The 26873-nt window shown below is 38.4% G+C and overlaps 1 protein-coding gene across 16 annotated transcripts in view; it reads left to right on the top strand.

Annotated features, from left to right (window-relative positions):
• TTLL5 (tubulin tyrosine ligase like 5) overlaps positions 1-26873 on the top strand; it is a 300941-nt gene that overhangs the window by 216465 nt on the left and 57603 nt on the right. For 14 of the 16 annotated variants that reach the window (XM_087448166.1, XM_014784427.2, XM_014784432.2 and 11 more), the window contains one exon: positions 11458-11675. In XM_087448166.1, coding sequence (XP_087304292.1) covers positions 11458-11675 — 218 coding nt within the window. Of the gene's footprint in view, positions 1-11457; positions 11676-13493; positions 14169-26873 lie in introns of those variants that run through there. The other 2 variants (XM_087448167.1, XM_087448170.1) reach the window with 2 other exon arrangements.

Raw genomic sequence — 26873 nt, 5'->3', positions numbered from 1 at the left:
CCACCACAGCATGGCCTGATAAGCTGTGTGTCAGTCCACGCCTGGGAGCCAAACCTGCAAACTGCAGCTGCTGAAGCGGAGCGCACACTTAACCACTGCGCCACCAGGCCAGCCCATTATGCTTGCTTTTTTAATACCATATAAATCTGATTCTTAATGCGTTACTACAATATAGATACCAGTTCATTATACTGATTCATTTCTACTAGTAATAGAAGTCCCTGGTTGCCACCAGCTTGTTTTCTTAGCTGCTGCTAGTGTCCCTCTGGAGTCTTAGAGGGAGGAAGGTGAGGGCAAGGAAATGGATAGATAGTGAGCCTCCTGTGTGCTAGATGGAGTATTATCTCCGTTCCACTGATGAGGAAACTGAGGCTCAAAGAGTTTAAGTAACTTACACAAGGTCGCAAAGCTAGCTAATACAGAGATAATATTCAGACCATATCGGAGGGCTTCCAAATCCTTTTCCACTTTACTACCCTCCCCCTTGACAGAAGTGACTCTTCATTTTCTTCTTGCTTTACATATTTATCATCAGTCAGATAAAGCATTCCAGTTTTATTGCTGCTGCTGCTACCCACTCATATACACACAAAAAAGAAATGGTCAATGTAATGAATCAAAATTCAGAACTCCACTTGGTTCTGGGCATATTAAAAGGCAACTATTCACCTATCAGCTGCTTAGGATCCATCTCGTTTGTTGTAAATCCCTAAAATGCGGTTTTGCTATAGTTGCCTGGTGATGTTTCGTTCCCTCCCATCACTCTGTGACCTGTGGTTTGTTTGTTTGTCTGTGGGCGTATGAGGGACTCACAGCAGTGTGAGATGATGAAAGACCGCGTCTTTAAATGTGAAGAACCCCACCTATCTGAGATGGATGCAGCCACAGGAAAAAGCTTAATGAATATATGACAGCAGGGTCTGTGCAAGATGCACAGTAGGTCAACCATGTGAGACTCTGAGCCAAACAAAACAAACTGTACATTTGAAGACAGAGACAAGTTAGATATTTATAAACTCTGAATTTAAAGTTGTAAGGGAGGGCCGGCCCCGTGGCTTAGCGGTTAAGTGCGCGTGCTCCGCTGCTGGCGGCCCGGGTTCGGATCCCGGGCGCGCACCGACGCACTGCTTCTCCAGCCATGCTGAGGCCGTGTCCCACATACAGCAACTAGAAGGATGTGCAGCTATGACATACAACTATCTACTGGGGCTTTGGGGGAAAAAAAACAAATAAATAAAATTATGAAATAAAATAAAATAAAATAAAGTTGTAAGGGAACTTAGATATTGCCTTGTCTAATTATTTCATTTTACTAATCAGGAGATGTAAGACACAGACACGTTATTAGACAAGGGCTCTGATATGTAAGTAATTCCCTAATAGTACTAGCAGATAAAAGAGACAGTCGAAAATGAGGCTATGAATTATCTTTTTTTCACCAGTTGAACTCTCAATGTGGAGTCACTGCTGATCTTTTGAGCTTACCTTTATATATATATATATATATATATATATATATAGACCTACATACATACATATATATACATACTTTAGCTTTTAAAATAAGTAACAGAGATTTGCTTAGAAACACATTTTTTTCAACTTTCCTCTTGGAGTAAAGCAACTGAAATCTGTCGTTTAAGTGCATCTGATGAAAATCGGACGAATTGCTAGGTTTGCTTTAGATTTGCTTTGGAAGGGAGATTTGATTTCAGTGGATTTTCTTTAACAGGGCGTCAGCATAGCATAAATAAGGAAGGCAGCATAGTGTAGTGGAGCTCTGAAATCAGACTCCTCTGGGGGTGTGGATCCCAGCTTACTGCTCAGTAGCTGTGCAATCATGGAAGCTTTTTGTGCCTTGGTTTCTTCCTCTGTATATGGAGATGATGATGGGACCCCCATCAAATGGTTGGGAGGATTAAATGCGATAACAACATGTAAAGCGCTTAGAGCAATGCTGACCCATGGTAAAAGCTCAATAAAAGTTCATTGGTCTTATTATTATATATTACTTTTTGTTTCATTGTGGTAAAAAACACATAGCATAAATTTACCCTCTTAACAATTTTTTTTTTCCCTTTTTCTCCCCAAAGCCCCAGTAGATAGTTGTATATCATAGCTGCACGTCCTTCTAGTTGCTGTATGTGGGACACTGCCTCAGCATGGCCAGACAAGTGGTGCGTCAGTGCATGCCCAGGATCCGAATCCGGGCCACCAGTAGTGGTGTGCGCACACTTAACCGCTAAGCCACGGGGCCAGCCCCTTAACAATTTTTAAGTTTATAGTGCAGTATTGTTAACTACATGTGCATTGTTGTACGACAGATCACTAGAACTTTTTCATCTTGCATGAGTGAAACTCTATACTCATTGAACAACTCTCTGTTCCCCCTTCCCCCAACCCTTGACAACCGCCATTCTGTTTTATGTTTCTATGAGTTTAATTACTTTAGATACCTCATATATCTGGAATCATGCAGTATTTGTCTTTTTGTGACTGGCTTATTTTACTAGCATAATGTCCTGAAGGTTCATCTTTGTTGTAGCAAATGACAGGATTTCTTTCTTTTTTAAGGCTGAATAATATTCCATTGTATATATAGATACATTTTCTTTATCCATTCATCCATGGATGGGCATTTAGATTGCTTCCACGTCTTAGCTATTGTGAATAATGCTTCACTGAGCATGCAGATATCTCTTCTATTGTGTATTACTTTTAACCTTAAATATACGTAGCATTATAATTTCAACTTGTGGGTTTTAGTTAAACCCCCTGTGCCAGAGCAGAAATTAATTAAAATGATATTAAAGAAGGTGTTTTAGGAGAAATTCAAGGCTCGTAAAGTATTAATTAGCTACATTTTTTTTTTACTAATATTTACTTAATTGGACAATCAAAAATTATATGCAAATTAATTTGTTCACAATTACTAGAGAGAGATGTGTGAAGAAAGAGTAGAAAGGATGATTAATACCATGATAAAACAATTAAAAGAATATTTATGTAGATCGTTAGCATGTTTGTCCAAAGATGCAAATGTCTTATAAACATAAAAAAGAAAAGAAACAGCATTAGCATCAAATTATGAGGCAACTTTTCATGGGACACGTGCTATTTCCTTACAATAATCAAGGAAAGACAAGGATATTATCCTCTCAAATATACTGATGGAAATGCAATTGGTACGGTCTTTACAGAGGGCAATTTGAGAATATATATTAAAAAAATTCTGAACAGAAGAGGAAGCAGCCTTCTAATCTAGCTATTCTACTTTAAGGAAATTATTTTAAGGAAATGACCCAGCATGTGTGAAAAGATATAGATAACATGATGTTTATCACAACACTGTTCTTAAATAGCAAAACAAAGTGATGACAACCTGAATGTGGGGGCAGGGATGTTTCAAATGGAAGTATAAGATTTGGGGGAGCATACTTTTTCCCACTTAAAAAACTGTTATGAACATGTTTCCATAATGACAAATACAGATCTACTGTATCAGTTTACAGTATTTTACTATTGGTGATTGGTTAAGTAAATTATGATAAACCATAATAGAAAATATGCAGCTATTAAAAACAGTGACCTAGATCTACCCTTACAGATATGAAAAAATGCTCAAGATAGATATTTGAATGACAAAACAGTCTCCAAAACATCAGTTGTCATATGATCCCATTTTTGTAAGCCCCCGGAAATACTTATATTTTCATAGAAAATAAGCCTGTATACTCATAGAAAATAAGTCTGTATATACAGAGAAAACAGTCTAAATGTTACCAGAGGTTATATCTCAGAGTAGAATTTGAAATGACTTTTAAAACTGTTTTCCTGGGCCGGCCCCGTGGCTTAGCAGTTAAGTGTGTGCGCTCTGCTGCTGGCCGCCCGGGTTCGGATCCCGGGCGCGCACCGACGCACCGCTTCTCCAGCCATGCTGAGGCCGCGTCCCACGTGCAGCAACTAGAAGGATGTGCAGCTATGACATACAACTATCTACTGGGGCTTTGGGGGGGAAATAAATAAATAAATAAAATCTTTAAAAAAAAAAAACTGTTTTCCTTTTTCAAATGAACATATATTAAATTTAAATGTTTCAAAAACAGACAAAAAACCTCAGTCTGCCAACCTTTTGTCAGTGTGTATGATCAGTGTTCAGATATTGCTGGGCATTGAGGGAGAAAGAGATAGAAAGCAAAGCAGAGTCTACAGTCATATGAGTGTAAATTTGCCATCAGAATATCAGCCTCTGCTAAGGTATGTCTAATTGGTTCTGTTGTTGAATGGGTGATGGGGCTGCTAGTGAGGGAAGGTCATCCATGTAATGTCTTGGGGCTAGTTGGTTTCACTGAGTTTTGTGGTCATGGGCTGCAGCCCTTGCCTTAGCCAGCTGCCTCATAATTGGGCTCCTTTGGTTGTAACACACACCCAGCCCAAAATCAGTTCATGTGTCTCAGTACTATTGAAAAACCAACTCAGAAACTGCTCTTGGTATCTTTGGTTTGGTTAGATGGAGTCTGAGGCTCATGAGTATATTTGAATATCTGTTTTGTATCACCTGCATTGTTTTTCAAATGTTAGCAAGTACAGTTGATTTAGGGACTGGGTGAAGCACAGTGCTTTCAGTTGGTTGGTGAATAATAGTTTCTCCTAAATTATTTTGTCCAGGTAAGCACCTGTATTCACATCTTTTAGATTTGGTCATTCAAGAGCCTTCTTTCCTAGTTGCTTAAGAAGAAAGAGCTTCTTAATTGATTTTAGAAATGGAAGGATATGCCAGCGGACTTCCAGTATCTTTGGCAGCTCAAAGTCCTGTCTCAGGTGTTTGTGTCATTGGTCCCTCTCTGTATGAACAGTAGCATCTTCTGGGTGTCCGCTCCCTCCCTGCCGGGGTCATAGCACTGTCCAGTGCCTTGTGACAGTACCAGAAGTTATACTCTGTTTCTCTTGCTCAGCCTCCAGGCTTGTCCCAGCTGACAAACATTGTGAATGGAAGACAGCCAAGAACTCCATACAGTGTGAGACAAAGGCCTTTTGGAAGCTTGCTTTTGCCAAAATAGAAACAACTACCCTCACCGTCACCTTGGCCCAAGCTTTTTACTTTTTACAGCATTGTATGGTTGCACAAAAGCCGTAATGTGTTCTTTGCATTGAACAACTGTCGGCCTGGTTGTAGTAAGGTGAGTGATTAGCGTCTTACATGCTCAGGAAGATATACCACCTTAGCACTTGAGCTGCCAGAGAGAAACATACTAGAAGTGGCTTTGTGTACTATGTAATGGGAACTTTATCCAAGTTAGGATAAAATCTCATCTGGGGAGAATAATGCCTAGAAATGTTTGCTCTTCTGAAATCAAGAGTAAAAGGAGTGCAAAGGGACATTAACCCACTCAAACAGAGGTTAACATTTGCCTTCTTTATCTCCCTTAATTTTCAAAAAATGAATTTAGAGAGTTATTTTGCTACAAAGAGCCATCCAGCTTTGCTCCATCACCAGGAAGCCTGAGTAAAGACTCAAAAAAGGAGTGTTTTTCTGGAAGGAATTAAAAAAAAAACCTCCCAGAATTTAATCTCTGAACCGTATTATCTTTCTAGTAAGAGAGCCCAGATCTTGCTTCCCTATAACCTTCCAAGTTGCAGTCTGTGTTCTGTCTATCAGAAATTCCTCCTTCCCACCCACGAGTACCCTTCTGTTGTGGGAGGAGGGCCTTTCCAGTCTTTTGCCTGGGGCCAAGCCAACCCTCAAACTGTGGTTTTCTCTGAGTCTCCTTGCTGAAGCATGGCTGTTTCCCACACCCAATAAAGAAGCAAAAGTCTTGTATATGTTGACCAGGCCTTGAGTTGAGGCCAGTGCTTACACAGCTCTCCCATTCCCAGGACGTTGACTGATGACGGTACAGCCTCCATCCCTGGGCTGTTCACCCACAAGTGCAGAGTGCTGATAGTGTATATCCAAACCTCACATCTCTTAGACATTATATAGAGAACTTTGTACAACTCTTCTGTCCATTTATGAATGAATATCAGGACAAAAGAGTTCACATAATCTATTGTTGGTGGAGTTGTAGGATTGGGGCCAATATAGGCTATGTGGGCCCTGGGGAGTTTGATTTCTGCTGCTAGTCTAAAGACATCCATTTATATGTCTGCTTTTAACATTGCCTGAGTATTTTCCTGGGTTTCTTCTTATCAGATTAGATTGCTTTAATCTCATTCCTCTTAGCCTTGGCTTTGGTGAAATACCTGGGAACTTGTCTGCATTACTGACTCTTTGGAATTTTGGATGGTACAGAATTTTAATCATTTCATTATCCATTCAGTGTATTAGAGTATGACCACCAAACAACAAATGAGAACCCAGAAGCTTTTATTGTATTTGGAAAGAGTATCTGTTTTTTTGAGATGCGGTATATTTGTGTTATATTGAAGCTTAAACAAGCTTTACTCTTTGGTAGATTGAGAATTATATCTCAGCTCAGTTAGGATTCCATTTGGCTGCATGTAATAGACTACCCCTCCACCCCCACCCCCTACCCATGGCTTAAACAAGTTGGAGATTTTTTCCCCCCCATATAATAAGAAATCTAGAGATAGGCTCTCCCAAATTCCATAGTACTATCAGGAGCCCATGCTCCTTCTGTCTTTATCTTCTGCAATCTTTAGCAAATAACTTTCACCCTTTGCCTGTCCAACTCTAGGTAGATATCCATGTTCTGGGTGGGAAGAAGAAGAACAGTAAAGGGCAAAAGTTGTGTACCAACCCAGTCTGCCCTCTTTAAAGAGCTGTCCCAGAAATGCCACCTGAAAACTTCTGTTTACATCTCCGAACTGTGTCACATAGTTATCTCTAGGCACAGGAATGGTTGGGAAATGTAATTTTTTAGCTGGGTACACGTTATTACCCAAACAAAATAAGGCTAGTATTATTAGGAAGAAAAGGAAAAGTGTTAGTGTTACCGAACCAAAGTGGGTTCTCCTCCTGGCAAGTTAAAATCAGACTCCACCAGAAGTAGTTGTCACACAAAATAGAGTGTATTTGCAGCAAATAGGAGACCACACGGAATTATTTCCAAAGTCATGGCTGTCCCCAAGCATGGGACAGCAGGTGACTTATTTCAGATGGGGAATGAGTATTTAAAAGGGAGGGGTGGGCATTCACTTGCACAGGCTCTGTTGGAAGACATGCCTCCACATACACTGCAGGTTATGGTGATAAGGCCTCAGCTCCTTCCGGAGGGGAGATCTCAGCATTAAAAATGAGGCAAAGGTCATAGGCCTCCTCTTGTGGTAGGGCTTGGTCTGGTTCAGGGTGGTTGGTGATTGCATCTCTTAACATAACAAAAAGAGAAAAACAATTTGGAGAAACAATTAAATGTTTCTGAAACCTCCCTTAAGTTCCTCTGGCCAATTAATCGGTGACATCAGTATCCAGGGAAATGACAGTCTCCTAAGCAATCAATTCTCCTAATTTATTTTATTTTGTTGTTTGAGGTAAAAACTGATGTTATTACTATGGAACATCAATGTCTAAGGTCCTGCCACAAAATTCACATTTAGGAAGGTGAATTTATTTTTGTTTGGAATCTACAGAAGGTCTTACTTACATTTTGTGGCTGAGTATGAGTTGAACACAAATAGCACATTAGGCACTGTTCAAAGTCCAGAGAATGGTGCCATTACAAGATTACATCTCTGTGTAGACACAAACTTGCCTACTTTCTTGTATAGGAATTCAGTAGTTGCTGAAAAGAAAAAAAAAAAGATGAATAGTTGGTATAATGTGAATTTTGTTTTTTTCATTCATGGAGTAAATGTTTATTAAGCACCTTTTATGGTCAAGGCATTCTACTGGGCACTCTGGGTGAAACAAAAATTAATCGGATATAAATCCAGCCATTTTCAGTGTGTATTGTCCAGAAGGGGGAAAAAGTCCGTACGTAAGTGTCTGTAATACATGGTAGAATGTGCTAAATGTGATAAGACACATACAAATAAATTTTTATAAGTGTTTAGAAGAGGAAAAGATTATTTCTGCCAGAGAGAATTGAGTAAATATGATCTGGGGAACCTAAACATATGTTTTCATTTTAAGAGTTTGCTTTCACAGCTAGTGAGCATCATCATAAGACTAGAAAAATATGTTGAAAAATGCATAGCCAACTACCCTTCACAAATCATTACAGACAGGCAGACTGGCATGTCATCCCGTTGTTGGGTTCCTTAGAAAACCGAGGTGGAGGTTTGGGAAGGAGTGGAGCATTTGTTGAGTGTCTGCTCTGTGCCTGGTACTTTGATTTATTTCTGGAAACCTTTATTGAATGCCTTGGCTAGATTTACATATGTGATCTTCACTTAATCCCCAACAATCCAGCTAAGTAATTATACTTGCTTATGAGGAAGTTAAAGCTCAGAGAGGTTAAGTAACTTGAAAACATCACCGAGTTTCTAAGTGCCAGAGCCTACATTTGAGCCTAGGCACATTTGACAGGAAAGCCTTGCTCTTTCCCACTTACCCAAGTCTCTGCCTTTCACTGATGACCTAACCTGATTTTGTAGCCACAATAAGTGTTGAACAGTAATTCCTTCTTCAGCCTGGTCTAATGGTTTGTCCTATACCCTGCTGGTTGAAACGTGGGCTTCATTTGGATACTTTTGACTTGTACTCACAGTTAATTTGTTACCTTCTTAACTCTTATTAGAACTTGACTTCCTTTTGACTTTTGAATAATTTATTTTTGTAATAAATAACTACATATAAATGATACAAAATTTTAAAAGGTATAAATGATATATAGTAAACAATTAGTTTCCCTCTCCCACTGACCCCTAGCTAACCAGTGCTTCTCCATGGAGGTCACCAGTTTTTTGTACATCCTTTCAGAATTGTTCTGTGAAGATGCCAACATTGTATATATGTTTGTATGAGAGAGAGAGAGTGTGTGTGTGTGTGTGTGTGTGTGTGTTGGTACATATGTGTATGTTTGTGTGCATTCCTTTTTTTACATAAACAGGAGCTTACTATACTCACTGTTCAGATCTTGCGTCTTTTTATTTGTATTTAAATGTCCCAGAAAGATTTTTTTAACAAAAGGAAAACTCAATGAATTTAAATATGGTTAAGTTGTCACCATGGCAATGTGTATTGAATAGATGTTCTTATTGACGGCAGTTCCCTCGCAACATGAAAAATCTAACTAAATAAAGAATATTTTTATTTCCAAGAGCTCTTTACTAACCATGGTTTCTCCTCCTCTTCTCCTCATCCAGAGAATTTGTTTATCGATGTCCTTGTAGAACTCGTCAGCCCTCATTCTTGCTTTTTTTTTTTTTTTGTGAGGAAGATCAGCCCTGAGCTAACATCCACGCCAATCCTCCTTTTTTTTTTGCCGAGGAAGACTGACCCTGAGCTAACATCCGTGCCCATCTTCCTCCACTTTATGTGGGACGCGGCCACAGCATGGCCTGACAAGCGGTGCTTCGGTGCGCGCCCAGGATCCGAACCTGGGCCGCCAGCAGCAGAGCGCATGCATTTAACCGCTACACCACGGGGCCAGCCCTGTCAGCCCTCATTCTGATTTCTGGTCTCCTTCCTGTCCTGAATCAAGCATCTTTCAAGCACTCCTCAGTCTAAACTCACTTAATTGGGATGTAGTGGCGAAAATAGAAACCTAGGGTAGCCCTTTCCTGCTGCCCTCTTTCCTTCCAGTTGAGTCTCTCCCACAGATTTTGAGACCCTCAGATATGGAAATGGTGCCTGAAAGAAATTGGTTTGTTTTGGGGCCAGTCCCACAAGCCTGGCCTCTTGCTGCACTCTTTGGTTACTTGTCTTCAGAAAGCTCGCTGGAGCAGATCAGGACTCCTGGGCCCTCTTAGACCGTCTGAAGACCTCCCCACATGTACACACTCCACAGTGCAGCCATCCTGGCTTTGCCTGTGGGCTTGGGTCTGCCTTTGTTCCCCTTCTTTGGATCAGAGATGGAGGTGAGTGAACAGCTCTTCAGTTTCCCCCTCGGGTGGTTTGCAGAGATGAGGAACATCTCAGTCAGATTGGTCCTTTTGAAAATGCTCTGATCCTCTGTCTCTGAAATCACTTTGTTCTTTGTCAGGCCTCTCAGTCAAACATATTTACTCCACACAGGACCCCTTGATCCCCTCATATCTGCCTAGCCCAGGGCCTTTGGGCACATTTCCCTGAAATGGGACATTCCAAGGATGAGTATAGAAGGGTTGGTTAACATTTTACTAAAGCTACCCAGTTCATCTTCTATATCTTAAAAAATAAAATTCATAACAGACAAAAATAATACTAGTGAAATCTATCTAAAAGATGAATGTTCCTAAGAGCACTTGATCTGATTCCTTTAGGCCTCGCCATGAGGAAATGACATTTCTCCTATGTCTCTTTAAATGTAATGTCTACAGATGGAAATCAATTGCCAGAAATCCTTTTAATTAAAAGTCCTATGTATTTTTTCAATTATATTATTTTTCTCTTAATGCTATTTTACATTTAAAGCTTTTATAATGCATGCGTATTAAAAGCAGTGTTTATAGTATTGAAGGATCAGAAACAAAATTTGTGACACAAAAGATTATTTCTAATGAGGTAAATAAGTTGTAAGAATTTTTTAAGCATCTATTTGGTGAAGTATATGTTTACATGCTAACTATAGGTATATGTTGGTGTTTGTGATGTTTAGATGGTGATTTGTAGGTCTTTATTTATAGGCTTACTCTCTGAGCAAAAATACCCTTGTGTTGATCTTGTGTTCATATAATAACTAGTATTCATGTAGTAATTTTACTTTGAATGTGTTTTCAAATGTAAAGTCTTGTGTTAATCTTTAGGTCAAAAAGGTGTTACTACGCCAGAATTCTACAAATAGCCCTCAAGGCCATGCATGGTCTGGCTCCTGGTTTCTCTTCCAGCCTCCTCTCTCCACTCTCTCTGTTTGCTCACTCTGCCCTAGCCACACTGGCTTCTTCCCTTTCCTCAAATGTGCAAACCTTCTAGAGGAGTTCAAAGTTCTGTGAGTGGGCTGGAATTTGAGTCCAGCTTCAAGTCACTTTTGTTCTGTGCTGTATTTCTAGTACTTGACACCCATTAGGAGACATTTGTTAAATATTTGTTGAATTTAGCAATGAAGAAAACTAAGATGAAGAGAGACCAAGTGCTTTTCTAAATCATACATGTGGACCGATACATAGTACCCAGATGCCCTGATTCCTAGCCCAGTGTACTTTCAACAAGACCATCTCAACTCTTTGCTTCAAGAGATTTCCCGTCTCTGAATCTGGACCTGCACTGGCATTGTTAGAGAAGTTTTTCCTAAAAAATTACTTTAACGATTTCCATTTTTTTTGGTCCCACTTTAAGATTACAAACCAGTTATTCACTTATAGCAAATGGGTTGTGAAGAGCATCTCCATCAATCATTTTTTTCTTTTTCTTTGTAGGCAATCTTTGGCAGCCAGACACTACCTAACTCCAATTTATGGACAATGAATAATGGTGCAGCTTGCAGAATTTCAAGTGCCACAGCTAGTGGCCAGAAGCCAACCACTCTGCCCCAAAAAGTGGTGCCATCTCCAAGTTCTTCCTCCTCCCTGGTCCCCAAACCCCCATCCAATCACAAACAAGTTCTCAGAAAGGCAACATCCCAGAGGACTTCCAAGTAAGTTTTCAATAATCTTCTGTTGAATTTCTTCTGAGTTGTATCAATTCTCTGCTAACAGTACTCTTTATTTATGGAGTCTTCAAGACAATTTGTACTAAAATGTTGAAAATAAGAACACCTGATGGGGAACAAAGGCTAACTCTGGTTCTCAGACCTGGCTACAGATTAGAACCACCTGGGGAGCTATGGCAGCATGCCCACGTCTGGGCTTTACCCCGTGGGAGGGGCAGGCACTGCTCTTTTAGGTTCCCCAGGGATTGAAGAGAGCTGCCACTGGCAGGATTCAGGGTCTTTGCTAACTAGCTCTTCCGGCCTCTGGCAGGAGCTACAGTCAGACGGTGCACCAGGTAACAGTGCTGAACTGTGGGCTTGGAGAAAGGAAATGAAAACTTCCTCCTGGATGTATTCTTCTCTTGGTCATTCTACAGACTCAGATCTTTTCAATTTCATATGAAATTCAGCACCCTTCCCCTGCCTCCCACTCTTGTTGATTTGTTCACTTTTAGGCATTTGAATGGGAAGACGTAAGATTGGGATTTTATTGGGGAGATTTCTGTTGACATTAGTCAACAGGCTCTGTGTAGCAACAGTGTTTCTAATATCTTTTGTAGTCTACCTATTTTACCTCAAAAAAGACATTTCCATGCCTGAATCAGATTTTTTAGGTCACATCCTTCACTCTACCTCCAGCCATTTTTTAGCTAGTGAACCAGAAATAGACTGATAAAGAGCGTTGGTCTTAGCAGCCCTTCTCCATTTAAAATTGGAGAACTTTTCCAAGCTGTCTGGAAGAGGTGGGCATTCCCTGATGGACAAACACCTGGAGGAGATGTGTGTATTTCTTTTGCTCTCATTAAGGCTCCTTATTCATTTGTGCTTCACAAATTCGATTTTAGTTGTAAGACAGAATCCTAGGACATAGAAAAAGCGGTTACCACTTTTTGCCCTGGGATGGTGAATCAAATTCTGGATTTGGATTGAAAACATCCCTTGTGGCTGTTTTAATTTTATTGCTGCCATTATTCATTTATCCAGCAAATGTTTATGAAACGCCTACTAAGTGCCAAGCACTGTTTGAGGAATAATTGGCATTGTAATGACTTTACAGAACTCTCTGGAGCAGTAGGGAAGGGCAGTGGGAAGGCTGCAGTTTGTGGTTGAAGGCCAAATAGCACAATAGCGAGGAAGCTGTATGGCCCCTTACCCTGGAAAGAGCAGAGACGAATCCTTAAGGGCACAGCCTCTGGAGCCAGACCACCTGTATTCACATCCCCACTCCACACTTTACCAACCTGAGACCTTCGGCAAGTTACAGACTACTTAATCTCTTGGCCTCAGTTTTCTCGTTTGTGAAGTGGAGATAATAAGAGTATCTACTTCATAGAGGACAGTTGATGAATATTAGCAGAGTTAATACATGTAAAGTACATAGAACAAGACCTAGCATGTGTAAGAACTTACTAAGGCTTCATCACCATCCTAAGCATTCTAAAACCACACTCTCCCTCACAAGTTTGAGAAGCCCACAGTTAGGGAGGAAAATTAGCGAGTCAGATATGAATGTTGAATTTGCCAGTGTGCTCCTGCTTTGTGGATTCTCCAGTTACTGTTGGTACCCTGAGATGGCCCATGGTGGCCCGGGTGGCTAGCTGGTCTGCTGGTGGAGAGGTGGGCTCCGTCGGCAGGCGGCAGGGTGGACGTCTGAAGACGCCACTCACTGCTGGCAGGAGAAGTCTTCAGCCCTCTGAGATGGGATTGCAGCTCTATGGACAAACTTTCCTTTGCTGCATTTTTGTGGTTTCTTCTCTCTGACAGGCAGGACTGTGGGAAAACCGGAAACAGCTCAGCACCAAAAATGCACAGAAGGGGAGAAAACGCAAGATTTCTTCAGAATTTAAGAAATATAATCCAAGTATCAAAAGGCATGCTGTGAGGCATTGTTCCAGGAAATAGTTTCCAATTTGCCTTTAAAACTCTAGCACAAGTCTCTGAAGCTAAATAAGTTAGCACTAATGGAGACCTTACCATTCTCCCACTTAACATAGAAAATGTACAGTGTTATGAGGGCCCCACTGCTTTCAATATTCTCCTGACTTTTAGGAAAAAGAATAGCATTATTTTTATTTGAACTGATGCAATGAAAAGTTCCATCTATGAGATATCCAGATAAAGCTTTTTTTAAATAACCGTTTTATTTTAGAATAATTTTAGATTTACAGAAAAGTCGTAAAGATAGTACACATAAAGGTGAGTACACTCAGTTTTCCCTGTTGTTAACATCTGATATTGCCATGCTAGGTTTGAAGAATGTACAACACTAAGAAACTGTCATTGGTAGATTGCTATAAATTAAACTCTGTCCTTTTTTGGATTGATGAAGTTATTCTTAATCTAGAGAAACTTTTCATGGCTCCTGAAATCAGGATTCTGAGTATCAGTTGATATATTCTTATTGTTCTAAAGTAATTAATGTTCCTAGCCAGCATGGCGAGTTACTTAATATCTTTGTGACTCAGTTTCATGTTTTTTTGTTTTTGGTGAGGAAGACTGGCCCTGAGCTAATATCCGTTGCCAATCTTCCTCTTTTTGCTTGAGGAAGATTACCCCTGAGCTAACGTCTGTGCCCATCTTCCTCTATTTTGTATGTGGGACACCTCCACAGCATGGCTTGATGAGCAGTATGTAGGTCTGCGCCCAGGATTCAAACCAGCAAACACCGGGCCACCAAAGCGGAGCACATGAACTAAACCACTACGCTACCCGGCCAGCCCCTCAGTTTCCTATTTTAAAATAGGAATAATAATAGTACATGTCTCATAGGGTTATTAAGAGAAATAAATGAATTAATAATGTCAAACACAAATACAGTGCCTAGTACATAATAGACATTAAATTAGTTTTAGGTATTATTATGATTAATACTGAGATGACATTTCGAGAAATTTTCAGGTAATTTTTTACTTTCTTCATGAAAGATGTGTTGCTTCATTTACTTGGAGTTTATTGCAGCCTTTCCTCTGGCTCCGTTTAGATTAATCAGGAGCCCTCGGCTGTGACTGGTGAGACTGAGTCACTCTCAGGAATGCCATTGTTGCCCCAAGAGACACGACTAATGAGAAGTTGTAATGAGCTTTTGACCGTGCCAAGCCCTGTGTTTTTGGGTTGAACTTCAAACTTCTCCTAGCACAGAAGTTGGCATTGGACAAATAAAGAAGCAATTTCCAAGAGCATCAAAGTTTCCACATCCTAGAGGGTTGAGTTTAGAGAACAATAGAACATAAAAGATGGAATGTCATTTGGATTTTGGTGCAAAGGGAGTTGAGAGTCAGAACAGTGGGGTCCTATTTCTTTATGATAATATTCAAGTCACTTTCCTTCTAAAGGTTTCAGTTTCCCATCTGTAAAGCAAAAACCACTGTTCCCACTGAATAATTAACCAAAATAACTTGTTTTCTGTCTATTCCATTGAAAGCCTTTTTATGAGCACATTTGCTTTTTAATCCTGATGCTTTAAAGTCATTTTCCTCATCCCTTCTTGGTCCAGCAGTTCTTTGTTCTAGTTCTCAAGTTCATATACTTAGCTAAATCTCATTTGTCATTTCTGTGAAAAGATGATTTAGATTTTTTTTTTTTACCTTTTCCGTAGTGCCAATAGCCTTTCTTGATTTTCCTTTCTAATGTTTGCAACACTTCATAATTTAGTACCCACTTTAGATCCTCCTTTCAAAACTATTTGTGGTATTTCTTCCAGGAAGTCAGCTGAACTAAGAAGGATGACAGCCTCTGAACAACTACATGCATATGTCTCTTCCTTGTAAATGACCTTTTTTTCAGAGCCAGAATCACACTGTCCAGGAAATATGGAGAAAGAAACCTGAGGAGATTAAAGTTTGCCAGGGACATGGGCAAAACTCATAGACGAGAGATGAATTTGGAAGGGCAGGGTCAAAGCCTTTGTACCTTGGGACTGCTCTGAAGAAGGAAAACTGTGTAAGAAACACCAGACTTAACTAAAGCGCTTTTCTTTAAATAGCTGGATTACCTTTCCTTACCCTGGTCGTAGGATATTCTGCACCAGGGTGACCTCAGTGGAAATCGAAGGTAACTGCCGTTCTGTGTCAGCACCCAGGACAGTGGTGTTTATTAAAGGCTGCTAGGGATTAGGAGGGAGGAACGCAGTCAAGAGCTCAGCAGCATGGTACAACCAAATACCAATTAATCTGACCTGATATTTAGTGATGTCAGCAATATGATGAATGATGCTCAGAGATTAATGTCAGAAAAATATAGGGCCGGCCCTGTGGCTTGGTGGTTAAGTGCGCTCGCTGCGATGCTGGCGGCCCGGGTTCGGATCCCGGGTGCGCATCGAGGCACCACTTCTCTGTCCATCCTGAGGCCGAGTCCCACATACAGCAACTAGAAGGGTGTGCAGCTATGGCATACAACTATCTACTGGGGCTTTGGGGGCAAAAAATAAAATAAATAAAATCTTAAAAAAAAAAAAAAGAAAAATATAAAATTAAGAATCAGGTAAAAAAGTATGCTACATCTTTTTAACATATGAGTCATTAAAGTGAAGTAAAATGACCAGGAGTTATAATGGTCCAAAAGTAGCTTCTTGATAGGAGCACAGAAGATATCATATTGTAGGTTAACCATCTTCTATCAGCCTTTCAGCCTTTTGTGTAGTTTCAAGAAATATGATTGAATCTGCAGCTTATCCATCCTTAAATGTAGAATTCTCTAAATTATACGTTTCTAAAATATATAATCATAGAATTTTAGATAAAGGAGGATAAAGGAATAGAGGCATAGTGCAGGGCTCTGAGTATAGCAAGGTACACAGGTGGTCAGTGGTAGAGCCAAAGCTGGAATCCATGTCACCTACTGTGCTAACCCCGGGCTCTTCCCAGTAGACCACTGATTTCAAAGGCCTCTACCAGTCCTTTCAGATCCATTCTATACAGCAAATGGCAGATGAATCATCCTAAAATATTACCTTTGGGGAAAAGCAATGTAAGCACTTAGGAACTTACTCCTCTGCCTTCCACACCAGTTTTACCACTTAAATGGCCAATGAAATACTCGAAAGGAGCAAGAATTTGTGTCACTCTCATACTGAAGTGTTGGGAGAATTTCTATTAGATGTAGCACAAGAAGGATTGAATTGAAGAACAACATTGAGGGCTTTTATATACTGCCTTCCTGTGAGAGTGTAGTCTAGGAAGGTAGTGGGAGACCTGGAGTATACCAGACAATACCCTCTTACTCTAAGGGGCAGGGCCTGGAAGTAGGAAGAGGTGAGGGCCAGTCAAGGGGTCTGCCACTTAAACTGTCTTTCCTCTACCAACCCTCAGCATTTGGACCTCAGTGGTGGCATTAGGAGATCTTAAAGTTTGCTTTTGGCATGGACAATGACATCAGTCAGAGAACTGGGTACTAGTAACCACATGTAACCAGAAGTTGCCATTGGGGTATGTATGGTCCAGTGGAGAGAAGTACATGAAAGTCGTGTTCTTCCTTTGGTCGTTCATAATTGTGTAATTTAATTTAAAATCTTACATCTCATCCCTGCCTGCTGGGATGTTAAAATGGTGTTACAACTGCTGGATATTTCCTATCCTTCACTTCCCTTTTTTCTTATCTGATTATGGAAATCTCTTTTTAAAAGATTTGAGCAGGAATTTATACCAAGCTTTGATAGAATCTATATCAGTTCCTCTGTGATCATAAGCTCTTAATGGCAAACTTAGACTTTCCTCTCTAAGGATGAGCAAATACTAACAAATCTTGGGGCCCTGGAATAGATGGTATGGCTTAAAAGAAAGCTCCATGGGTAAGATTCAGAGGAGCTGCCAATCTGTGAAATAAGTTTAAGCAAGAAAGAAAACAACATTTTAGAAAATACCTGATGTGTATTCTTAACAAAATTTAAAAGTAGACTGTATCCCTGTATAGAGCTAGAAGAAGCTATCGCATAGAGCAAGCAGTCAGAGGTCAGGGGGGATTGCATGGAAATGAGAAAGTCGGTTGAGCAGTGAACAGAGATCAGGCACTACAGAAAACTGAATCAGTAAAATAAAGGACAGATTTCAAAAATTCTGCCAAAATTCTGAGGAAAAGTAAACAAACATAAAAATGATGAGAGAAAAGATAGATTCAACCTAAAATAATAAATTCCAGAAAGAAAATAGAAGTAATAGTCATTATTATAGGCAAAATGGACCTAACATAAGGACATAAAGGGTTTTCAACAATATAATTAATAAGATTAAATTAATAGATATACAACTTTGTGTCCTGCAGAGCGCCCATGGAATATTTTTCAAAATGAGAACATTTCAATTAAATCCTTAAAAAATAAAAATTATACAGTCCTCATTCTCTGAGCACTTTGCAATAAAAGTAAATATTAAAATAAAAGTCTGGACAAAATGCCCAAATAATTTTGGAATTTTAAAACATTCTTTTAAGTAATTTGGATCAAAATTATATTACAAACTATGTTGAAAATACGAATTGTACATATCAAAAGAAGGATGCCCACTCTTGCCACTCTTATTCAATAGTACTGGAAGTTGTAGCCAGAGCAGTTAGGCAAGAAAAAAAAATTAAAGGCATCCAAATCAGAAAGGAAGAAGTAAAACTGTCTCTATTTGCAGATGACATGATATTACATAGAGAGAACCCTAAACACTCCACCAAAAAACTGTTAGAACTAATAAACAAATTCAGTGAAGTTGCAGGATACAAAATCAATACACAAAAAGCAGTTGAATTTCTATACACTAACAGTGAACTATCAGAAAGAGAAATTAAGAAAACAATTCCATTTACAATTGCATCAAAAAGAATAAAATACCTAGGAATAAATTTAACCAAGGAGGTGAAAGACTTCTATGCTTGAAAACTATAAGACACTGATGAAAAATATTGAAGAAGACACAAATAAATGGAAAGATATTCTGTCCTCATGGATTGAAAGAATTAATATTATTAAAATGTTTACACTACCCAAAGAAATCTACAGATTCAATGCAATGCCTGTCAAAATTCCAATGACATTTTTCACAGAAATAGAAAAAAATAGTGTGGAACCACAAAAGAGCCCAAATAGCCAAAGTAATCTTGAGAAAGAAGAACAAAGCTGAAGGCATCACACTTTCTGATTTCAAACTATATTACAAAGCTTTAGTAATCAAAACAGTATGGTATTGGCATAAAAACAGACACATAGATCAGTGGAACCGAATAGAGAGCCCAGAAATAAACCCACACATATATGGCCAATTAATTTACGATGAAGGAGCCAAGAATATACACAATGGGGTAAGGATAGTCTCTTCAATAAATGGTGTTGGGAAAACTGGATATCCATATACAAAAGAATGAAACTGGACCACTGTCATACGCCATACATAAAAATCAACTCAAAATGGACCTGAAACTGTGAAAGTTTTAGAAGAAAATGTAGGGGATAAGCTCCTTGATGTCAGTCTTGGCAATGATTTTCTGGATCTGATACCAAAAGCAAAAGCAACAAAAGCAAAAATAAACAAGTAGGACTACATCAAACTAAAAAGCTTCTGCACAGCAAAGGGAACCATCAACAAACTGAAAAGGAAACCTATGGAATGGGAGAAAATATTTGCAAATCATATATCTGATAAGAGGTCAATATCCAAAATACATAAAGTACTCATATGACACAATACCAAAAAAAACAATCCAATTAAAAAATGGACAGAGGAACTGATACACATTTTTCCAAAGAAGACATACAAATGACAAACAGGTACATGAAAAGGTGTTCAATATCACTAATTATCATGGAAAATCAAGTTAAAACCACAAGGGAATTTCACCTCACACCTGTTAGAATGGCTGTCATCAAAAAGACAAGAGATAACAAGCATTGATGAGGATATGGAGAAAGAGAACCCTTGTGCATTGTTGGTGGGAATGTAAATTGCTGCAGCCACTATGGAAAACAGTATAGAGTTCCCTTAAAAAAATAAAAATAGAACTACTATATCATCTAGCAATTCCACTTCTGGGAATATATTCAAAGGAAATGAAAACACTATGTTGAAGAGATATATGCACCCCAATGTACATAGCAGCATTATTTATAATAGCCAAAACATGGAAACCAGCTAAGTGTCCCTTGATAGATGAATGGTTAAAGAAGTTGTCGTATATATACGATGAAATATTCACTCGTGAGAATGAAGGAAATCATGTCATTTGCAACAACATAGATGGACCTTGAGGGCATTATGCTAAGTGAAATAAGCTAGACAAAGACAAATACTGCATGGTGTCACTTATACATGTGTGGAATCTAAAGAAAAAAAGTCAAACTCATAGAAACAAAGAGTAGGAAAGTGGTTGCCTGGACCTGGGGGGGTGGGAGAAATAGGGAGAGGTTGGTAAAAGGGTACAAACTTTCAGCTATAAGATGAATAAGATCTGAAGATCTAATGTAAAATATGGTGACTATAGTGGATAGCACTATATTGTATAATTGAAATTTGCTAAGAGATTAGAACTTAAGTGTTCTCACCAAAATATATATATATATATGAGGTGATGGATGTATTAAATAACTAGATGGGGGAATCCTTTCACAATGTATACATATATCAGATCACCACAATGTACACCTTAAATATCTTACAATTTTATATGTCAGTTATACCTCAATAAAGCTTAAATTTTTTTAAATGAAAATAAAGAATTGTACATATCAAAACTTATATTTGAAATGAAGTTAAAGATGTACTCAAAGGTAAATTCATAATCTTAGTTATTTTCATTTTTAAAATATAAAAAGTTTGAAAAGAAATTAACCAAGATACAAATGGCATATTGACTTCAACTGATATACTGGCTTCAGCTGATTGCCCAGAGTGTTTTGTTGAAAAGAATTACGAGGACTTTTCTGAGTTCAGCAAGAAGTGCTTTGATAGATTAGTAATGTCTACCACAGACAGGGAATATGATGAGCGGGGTGAATATACACGCCACATATTTGTCATACCTGAACTAAGCTTTCATTTCTTGGAGTTAGAAAAGAGTCAATAAAACAAAGCTAAGAAAAACAGGTCAAAGGAAATCAGGAAGAAAAGCAATATAAAGTGAACAACAGGCCATAAAATTAGTTAAGTTCAAAACCTTAGTTTGGGGTAGGGGGATCAGGGAGGAGAAAAATAAACATAGCTCTGCCATAAAAATGAGAGAATTAAAAATAAGAAAAAGTTTTTAAAAGTAGATATAGGAGAGATTGAAAAATTATGAGAACACTGTGCACAATTGTATACTACTACATTTTAAAAACTGGATGAAAGATAATATTTGAAAAATACAAAGTACAAAAATTGGTTCTTGAAGAAAAAGAAAACCCAAGCAGAACAAGATAGAAGTTTTTAAACTATCCAAGTTGGTTCTTAAAGAAATAGGGTACATGAGTAGGCCTAGAAGCAACTTTAAAATATCATCTCTAAAATAGTTTTTTGAACTTTTTTTTGAAATCTTTGGAGGCTTCCAAGTGCCTGCAAGATCAAGTGGAGAGTCCTTACTCTGACATTAAAGCCTCTGCAGTGTGTCCTCTATTCTGCCTCCAACCTTCCCTGTACTACGCTACCTCCTTGCACGGTCTGCTCCACACATGCTTCCATTCGTTCTTCCTACATGCTCATGTCATCCCCTCTGCACAGAAGGCCCTTAGCCCTCTTGAATCTAAGTCCTGCCCTTTATTCAAGATCAGGTTTTAGTTTATTGCCTTCATGTGTCTTTCCCAACTGCCCCATCCTCAACTCCTCAGCTGACTCTACCATCTACCTCCTTGTCTTATTTTTCCTTTTTGTTTGTGTTCCGCTTCTCATAAGTCTCTTAGGACAGACATGTTGTCCTCACCCTTTTATCACATATATATTGAATGTCCACTGTGCTATGCATTGCTCTAGATATTGATGATAACACCAGTGGAGAAGACAGACAAGAGCCCTGCTTTCATGACATTTATTTTTGAGAAAGGGGAGATAGTTCATTCCCCAGCCCCTGATATAGCTTATATTCATAATAAGTTCTCAGAAAATGGTTGTGGAGGGGATGGTGGTGGTTGAAGTTGTGGTGGTGACACTATTTTGCATCAAGGTGTATGCATCAAGGATCACTAAATAACAATGATCTCATCATTAATTATTTATACTTTGTAGAGGGGAATATGGGAGGCAGTAGAGCACAGTTATTAACAGCCCAAGATTTCAGATTAGATTTGAATCCTGGTTCCTTTACTTAATGGACTGTTATTTAGGGATCCCTCTAAGCTTCTGTTTCATTATCTGTAAAATATTACCTACGTCGTGGAGTTGTTCTTAGGATTAAATGTGATTATGTATTCCCTGACATATATTAAGTGTCCAGTGCATGCTGATTGGTTTTGTCATAATTTCTGCTGCTGCTGTTGTTCCCTATTGAAAGAAATTGCATTTTTGTTGTTAGTAAGTTGATATTCATAAGTGTGATTTGGCTCTAGCTAGCAAGGCTATGGAAATTCAAACACATTCTGATTTCCTGAACACTAATAACTCTAATGAGTATTGAAGGCTAAGGCTTAGTTTCAAACAAAACAAAAGATTAGATTTGAACCTACTGACTCCCAGTCAAGTTGGCTCCATAGTTCGCACTTGAATGTTCCCCTCTGCTGCAAACACATAGCACTGATAGATAAAAAGCTCAAAGAAGAAAACCAAAAGGGCGTAGCTAAGCTTCAAAACAAAGGAAACATCTCCTTGGCCCCAAAAAGTACAGAAGTAAATGAGAATCAGTGAATGAGGCTGAAGCAACAAGCTTTCTGAACTCTACTTTGGAAGTAGGCGGTGGCAGCCTAGAGTTCAGCTCCTGTGCTATACTGGGGCCTGAAAGTGCCTTACCCAAGAGGAGAGACTAAACCCAGGCTCATTCATTGACTATAAAGCAGTGATTTTTCAACCGGGGACGATGTTGTCCCCCAGAGGACATTTGATAGTGTCTGGAGTCATTTTGGGTTGTCATATTGGGGTGGGGGAAGTGCTTTTGGCATCTAATGAGTAGAGTCTAGGGAAGCTGCTAAATATCCTGCAAAGCACAAGAGAGTCCCCCACAACAAAGAATTATCCAGCCCAGTAGTATTAAGGTTGAAAAACGCTGAGCTAAAGGATACAGTGGGCTCTCCTAATGGGAGACTGATAAAACTGGCATGGACCCACTGCCCGAGGCTACATCTTTATATGAGACTAGGGGGCCTATAGAGTCAGGAAGACAATGACATACCCTTGCAACTGTTCATGTCTCAGAACTGACCTGGATTTCTAAGTATCGCTGAGGCAAGGGCCCCATAATACCATTGTAAAGTCTGGTTCTGGACTGGGGTCAGGGGGACTTCAGTGGAGACAACTATAAAATCTTCAGACAGGGAGGAGTATCTCTACTTAGCAAGTAGAGACAAGGGGGGAAATGATTCCTATTCAAAATGAGCCTGCAAACCAAAATTCCAAAACACATGAATAAATCTAATACTAAGAAAGATTGCCAACAAAATCAACAACTGGAACATGAATTCCTTACAGATGATATTAATATTTTTGACCAGTCAGACATGTTGGATCATGTGTCTAATAGGAGTATCTGTGGAACATGACATGTGACTCTGATAGGAGTATTAGGAGAGAGACCTGAGACATAGATGGACGAGTAGTACTTTAAAAAATAATAACTGAGAATTTTCCAGAATTGAGGAAAGACATGAATCCTTAGGCAAAAAAATTTATTCCATGTACCAAATAAATACACCTCTAATCACATCATAGTGAAATTGTAGAACATTAATCATACAGAGAAGTATTACGTACTACCTGAGAGAAAATTCACTTTAACTGCAAAGGAAACCAAGTCCAGCATTCTTCTCCTCGGCAATAATAGGTGCCAGAAGACAATAACTAATAGCTTCAAAGTGTTGAGGTAAAGTAGCTCTCAGTCTAGAATTTTACACATAGCTAAACTGCCATTTAAGAGAGAAGGCAAAATTAAAGTAATTTGGGATGTTCAAAGTCTATACCACCCATGACCTTCACTGAAAGAACTAGTAAAGACTGTCTAGGATGAAAGTGAACACAGAAGTGTTGGATAACAAGAAACAATGAAGTGCAAAATTTATAAAATATCAATAGATGTTATTGACTGTAAAAATAATTGTTGGTCTTCTTTAAAAAGATAAAACACATTTAAGACAACAAAGACAAGATGCAGGGACCAAGAATATTCAGTGGATAGTGAATGTATGACAGGTTTGGGTCAAGGTCAAGGGCAAGACAGAAATACTGAATGGCTTTACATTTTCTGAGAAAAAAATAGCTATATAATTGATATACAGTCCGCAGTTGTGAAACCAACAGAGAGGGAGAGAGGGGAATGTAGAAACTTTGTGAATCAAATGGAAGGCAGGAAAAGAAAACAAAAAGCAAAGGAAAAGGATGGTAAATGGAAAACAAAATCTAAGAAAGTAGAAATAAGTCCAAATATATGAGTAATCACAATAAATGTTGACAGATTATACTCTTCTATTGAAAGATACACTATCAAATTGCATTTTTTTTAAAAATTCAGTTATAGGCTGCTTAAAAGAAACATACCTAAAATAAAATCTCACAGAAAGGCAAGGGATTGGAAAAAGATAAACCATGTGATGCTAATTAGAAGGAGAACGGGTATAGCAATAGATAAAATAGAATGAAGCAAAAAGCATTAATAGGGATAAAGAAAAGCACTTATATGCACTTAACATCATAAGTTCAGCATATATAAATCAAAAGCTAACAAGATTTTAAGGGAAATTGGCAAATCATCAATCATAGTGGATGATTTGTTCAAATATATTTCTATCAGTAACCGATAGGTAACTCTAATAAAAATTTCTGAGGATTTTGAATATTTGAAATGCAGAATTAAATTTGCTTTAATAAGTGGCTTTTAATCTTTTTTGACCACCACTCATAATAAAAAAATACATTTTATATGCAACCTAGTAAAAATATCTATATGTAGGTGTGTTATACATGAAATAAAAGTTTCACAAAATACTATTTGCTATTCTTTTTTTAATTCTGATTGTGTCCCCTAAATTGATTTTACAACCCCCTTATGAGTTACAACTCTGAAAAGCATTAATACCTGTGCATAGACTCCTGTGCCCATCAGGGAGAATATATATTCTTTTCAAGTATATGTGGAACATTTACAGAAATTCAGCATATACTATGTCCAAATGAAGGCTGCACATGTTTCAAAAAATCAATATCAAACAGTTCACACTCTTCAACTAAAATATACTTAAATTAGGAATAATGAAAAGGTCCATGTGTTTTGAAAATTTGAAAAAATAGAGTACTTAGTAATCATGTTAAAAAGGTAATATGAAAATTATAAAATATTTAGAACTGAATGTTTATAAAAGTACTGCATATCAAATTTGTGGGATAGCCAAAATGCACTCAAAAGGAAGCTTGTAAGCTTAAATACGTTTATTAAAAAGACAAAAAGACTTGAAAATGAGTTAATCGTTTAACTTGAAAAGCTATAAAAGGAACAACAGAATAAATTAATGAAAATAAAAATAAAAGAATAAAAATATATAAATTGCCTAGTACAGCCTGCCACATGGGAGAATAATGCCTCAAACAGTATCTGGCACATGATGGGTATTCATTAAATAGTTGACAAAGGAATGAATGAAATCGACAACAAACAATAGAGAGGATCACCTCTGGAAAGACTGATAAATTTAAAGAAAGAGAAAAGGCCCACATAATAATATTAGGAACAAAAAGAAACGGAACCACAAATATAAAGAATAGATAATGTGTGGTATATTTATAAAATGGAGTCCTGTGCACCACTACTGCACAAAAGTTGACTTCACTAAACGCTTCTTGACTTGGTTTTGGAATCAGACCCAAATTAATAATGTTCTAATTGTTATTTGCTACGGATTAGCATTTTAGCTTCTGTCTCTGAAATGCATGTATAATCCCTGGACTGACAAGTGAAAAGAATAGGCACACATACACTGTGTGCATGTAGGTGTGTTGTAAAGACAGTTGTGAGATATTTAATCTGTGAGTAAATGTTTGCTAAGAAAAGTCAGAGTACGTGTTCTTTTTTTGGAATTCAGTTCTTTAACCTAGCTTGCATCTTGGAATTTCTTCTCTCCTTTGGGAATTGAAAGAAGTGGGTTGTCACCAGTATTTTATAAAAATGATCAAGTTTGGGGGTGTTTGTTTTTAGGACCTTCACAAATGCCACCTTGTCTGTTTGCCACAGCCCTGGTGAGATCAGCATTTCCAGCTCTACTCTTCCTGTGAAATCTTGAGCATTTTCCTTTTCTGAGTCCTTCCTTCTACAGAAAGGTCATCCCTGATGTGGTGGCATGAATCCAAGATAAACTTTTACTAAACCATTGAAATAGAAAACTAGTACCTCTGTGTTAGAGATGTGGAGAGCCTTGAAAAGAACCCAAAGAGAAACAATATAGCATCAAACCACAGTCAATCTTGTGAAATAATGAACAAAACAGATCTTAAAGAAAGGATATCACTTTCGGAAAAGTTTCCACTGATCAAAATAAAGAGAGAAAAAAAAAGAACAGAGGAAACCACAAATAAAGGAAATAAAGATCCATGAAAAAGCACGTCAAAAGCCTTACCAACAAAATGGATAATGGGGATTTTGCTCATTGTAACCCTCCTAGACTAATGATGGTGTGTTATATAGGCCGGCTGTATGATGTGGTCTTGGTGCCAGTGGAATTCCTAGCCAGCCATTGGATCCACTTGTATTCCCTAAGTAGAGACTTGCACTGGAAGAAATCTTTCAAAATGATAAATGCAGGCAATATTTCAGCTTATAAAGAGATTATTTGTTTGTAATGCTCTGTTGAACAACTTCTTTGAAAAGCCCAGAAGAGCTGTTCCCCCTTACTCAGAGTAGGAATAGTGCCCACATCAGGCTCGCTCTTGGACGTCAGGAAAGTGGAAGAGGCAAGAGGAGTAAATAGGTATGGAGCAAGTAAATTGAATTCTGGGTTAGGAAGTGTACATTTAATATTTAAGGAAACTCTTCTGATACTAGCTATGAACATGTCCCAAGGAAAGATTC

The sequence above is a fragment of the Ceratotherium simum genome, chromosome 24, assembly GCF_057802395.1.
Source record: "Ceratotherium simum simum isolate JZ-2026a chromosome 24, ASM5780239v1, whole genome shotgun sequence".
Lineage (NCBI taxonomy): Eukaryota > Metazoa > Chordata > Mammalia > Perissodactyla > Rhinocerotidae > Ceratotherium > Ceratotherium simum.
Note: the sequence above shows the minus strand (reverse complement) of the source record. Positions and strands in the feature narration are given on the sequence as shown.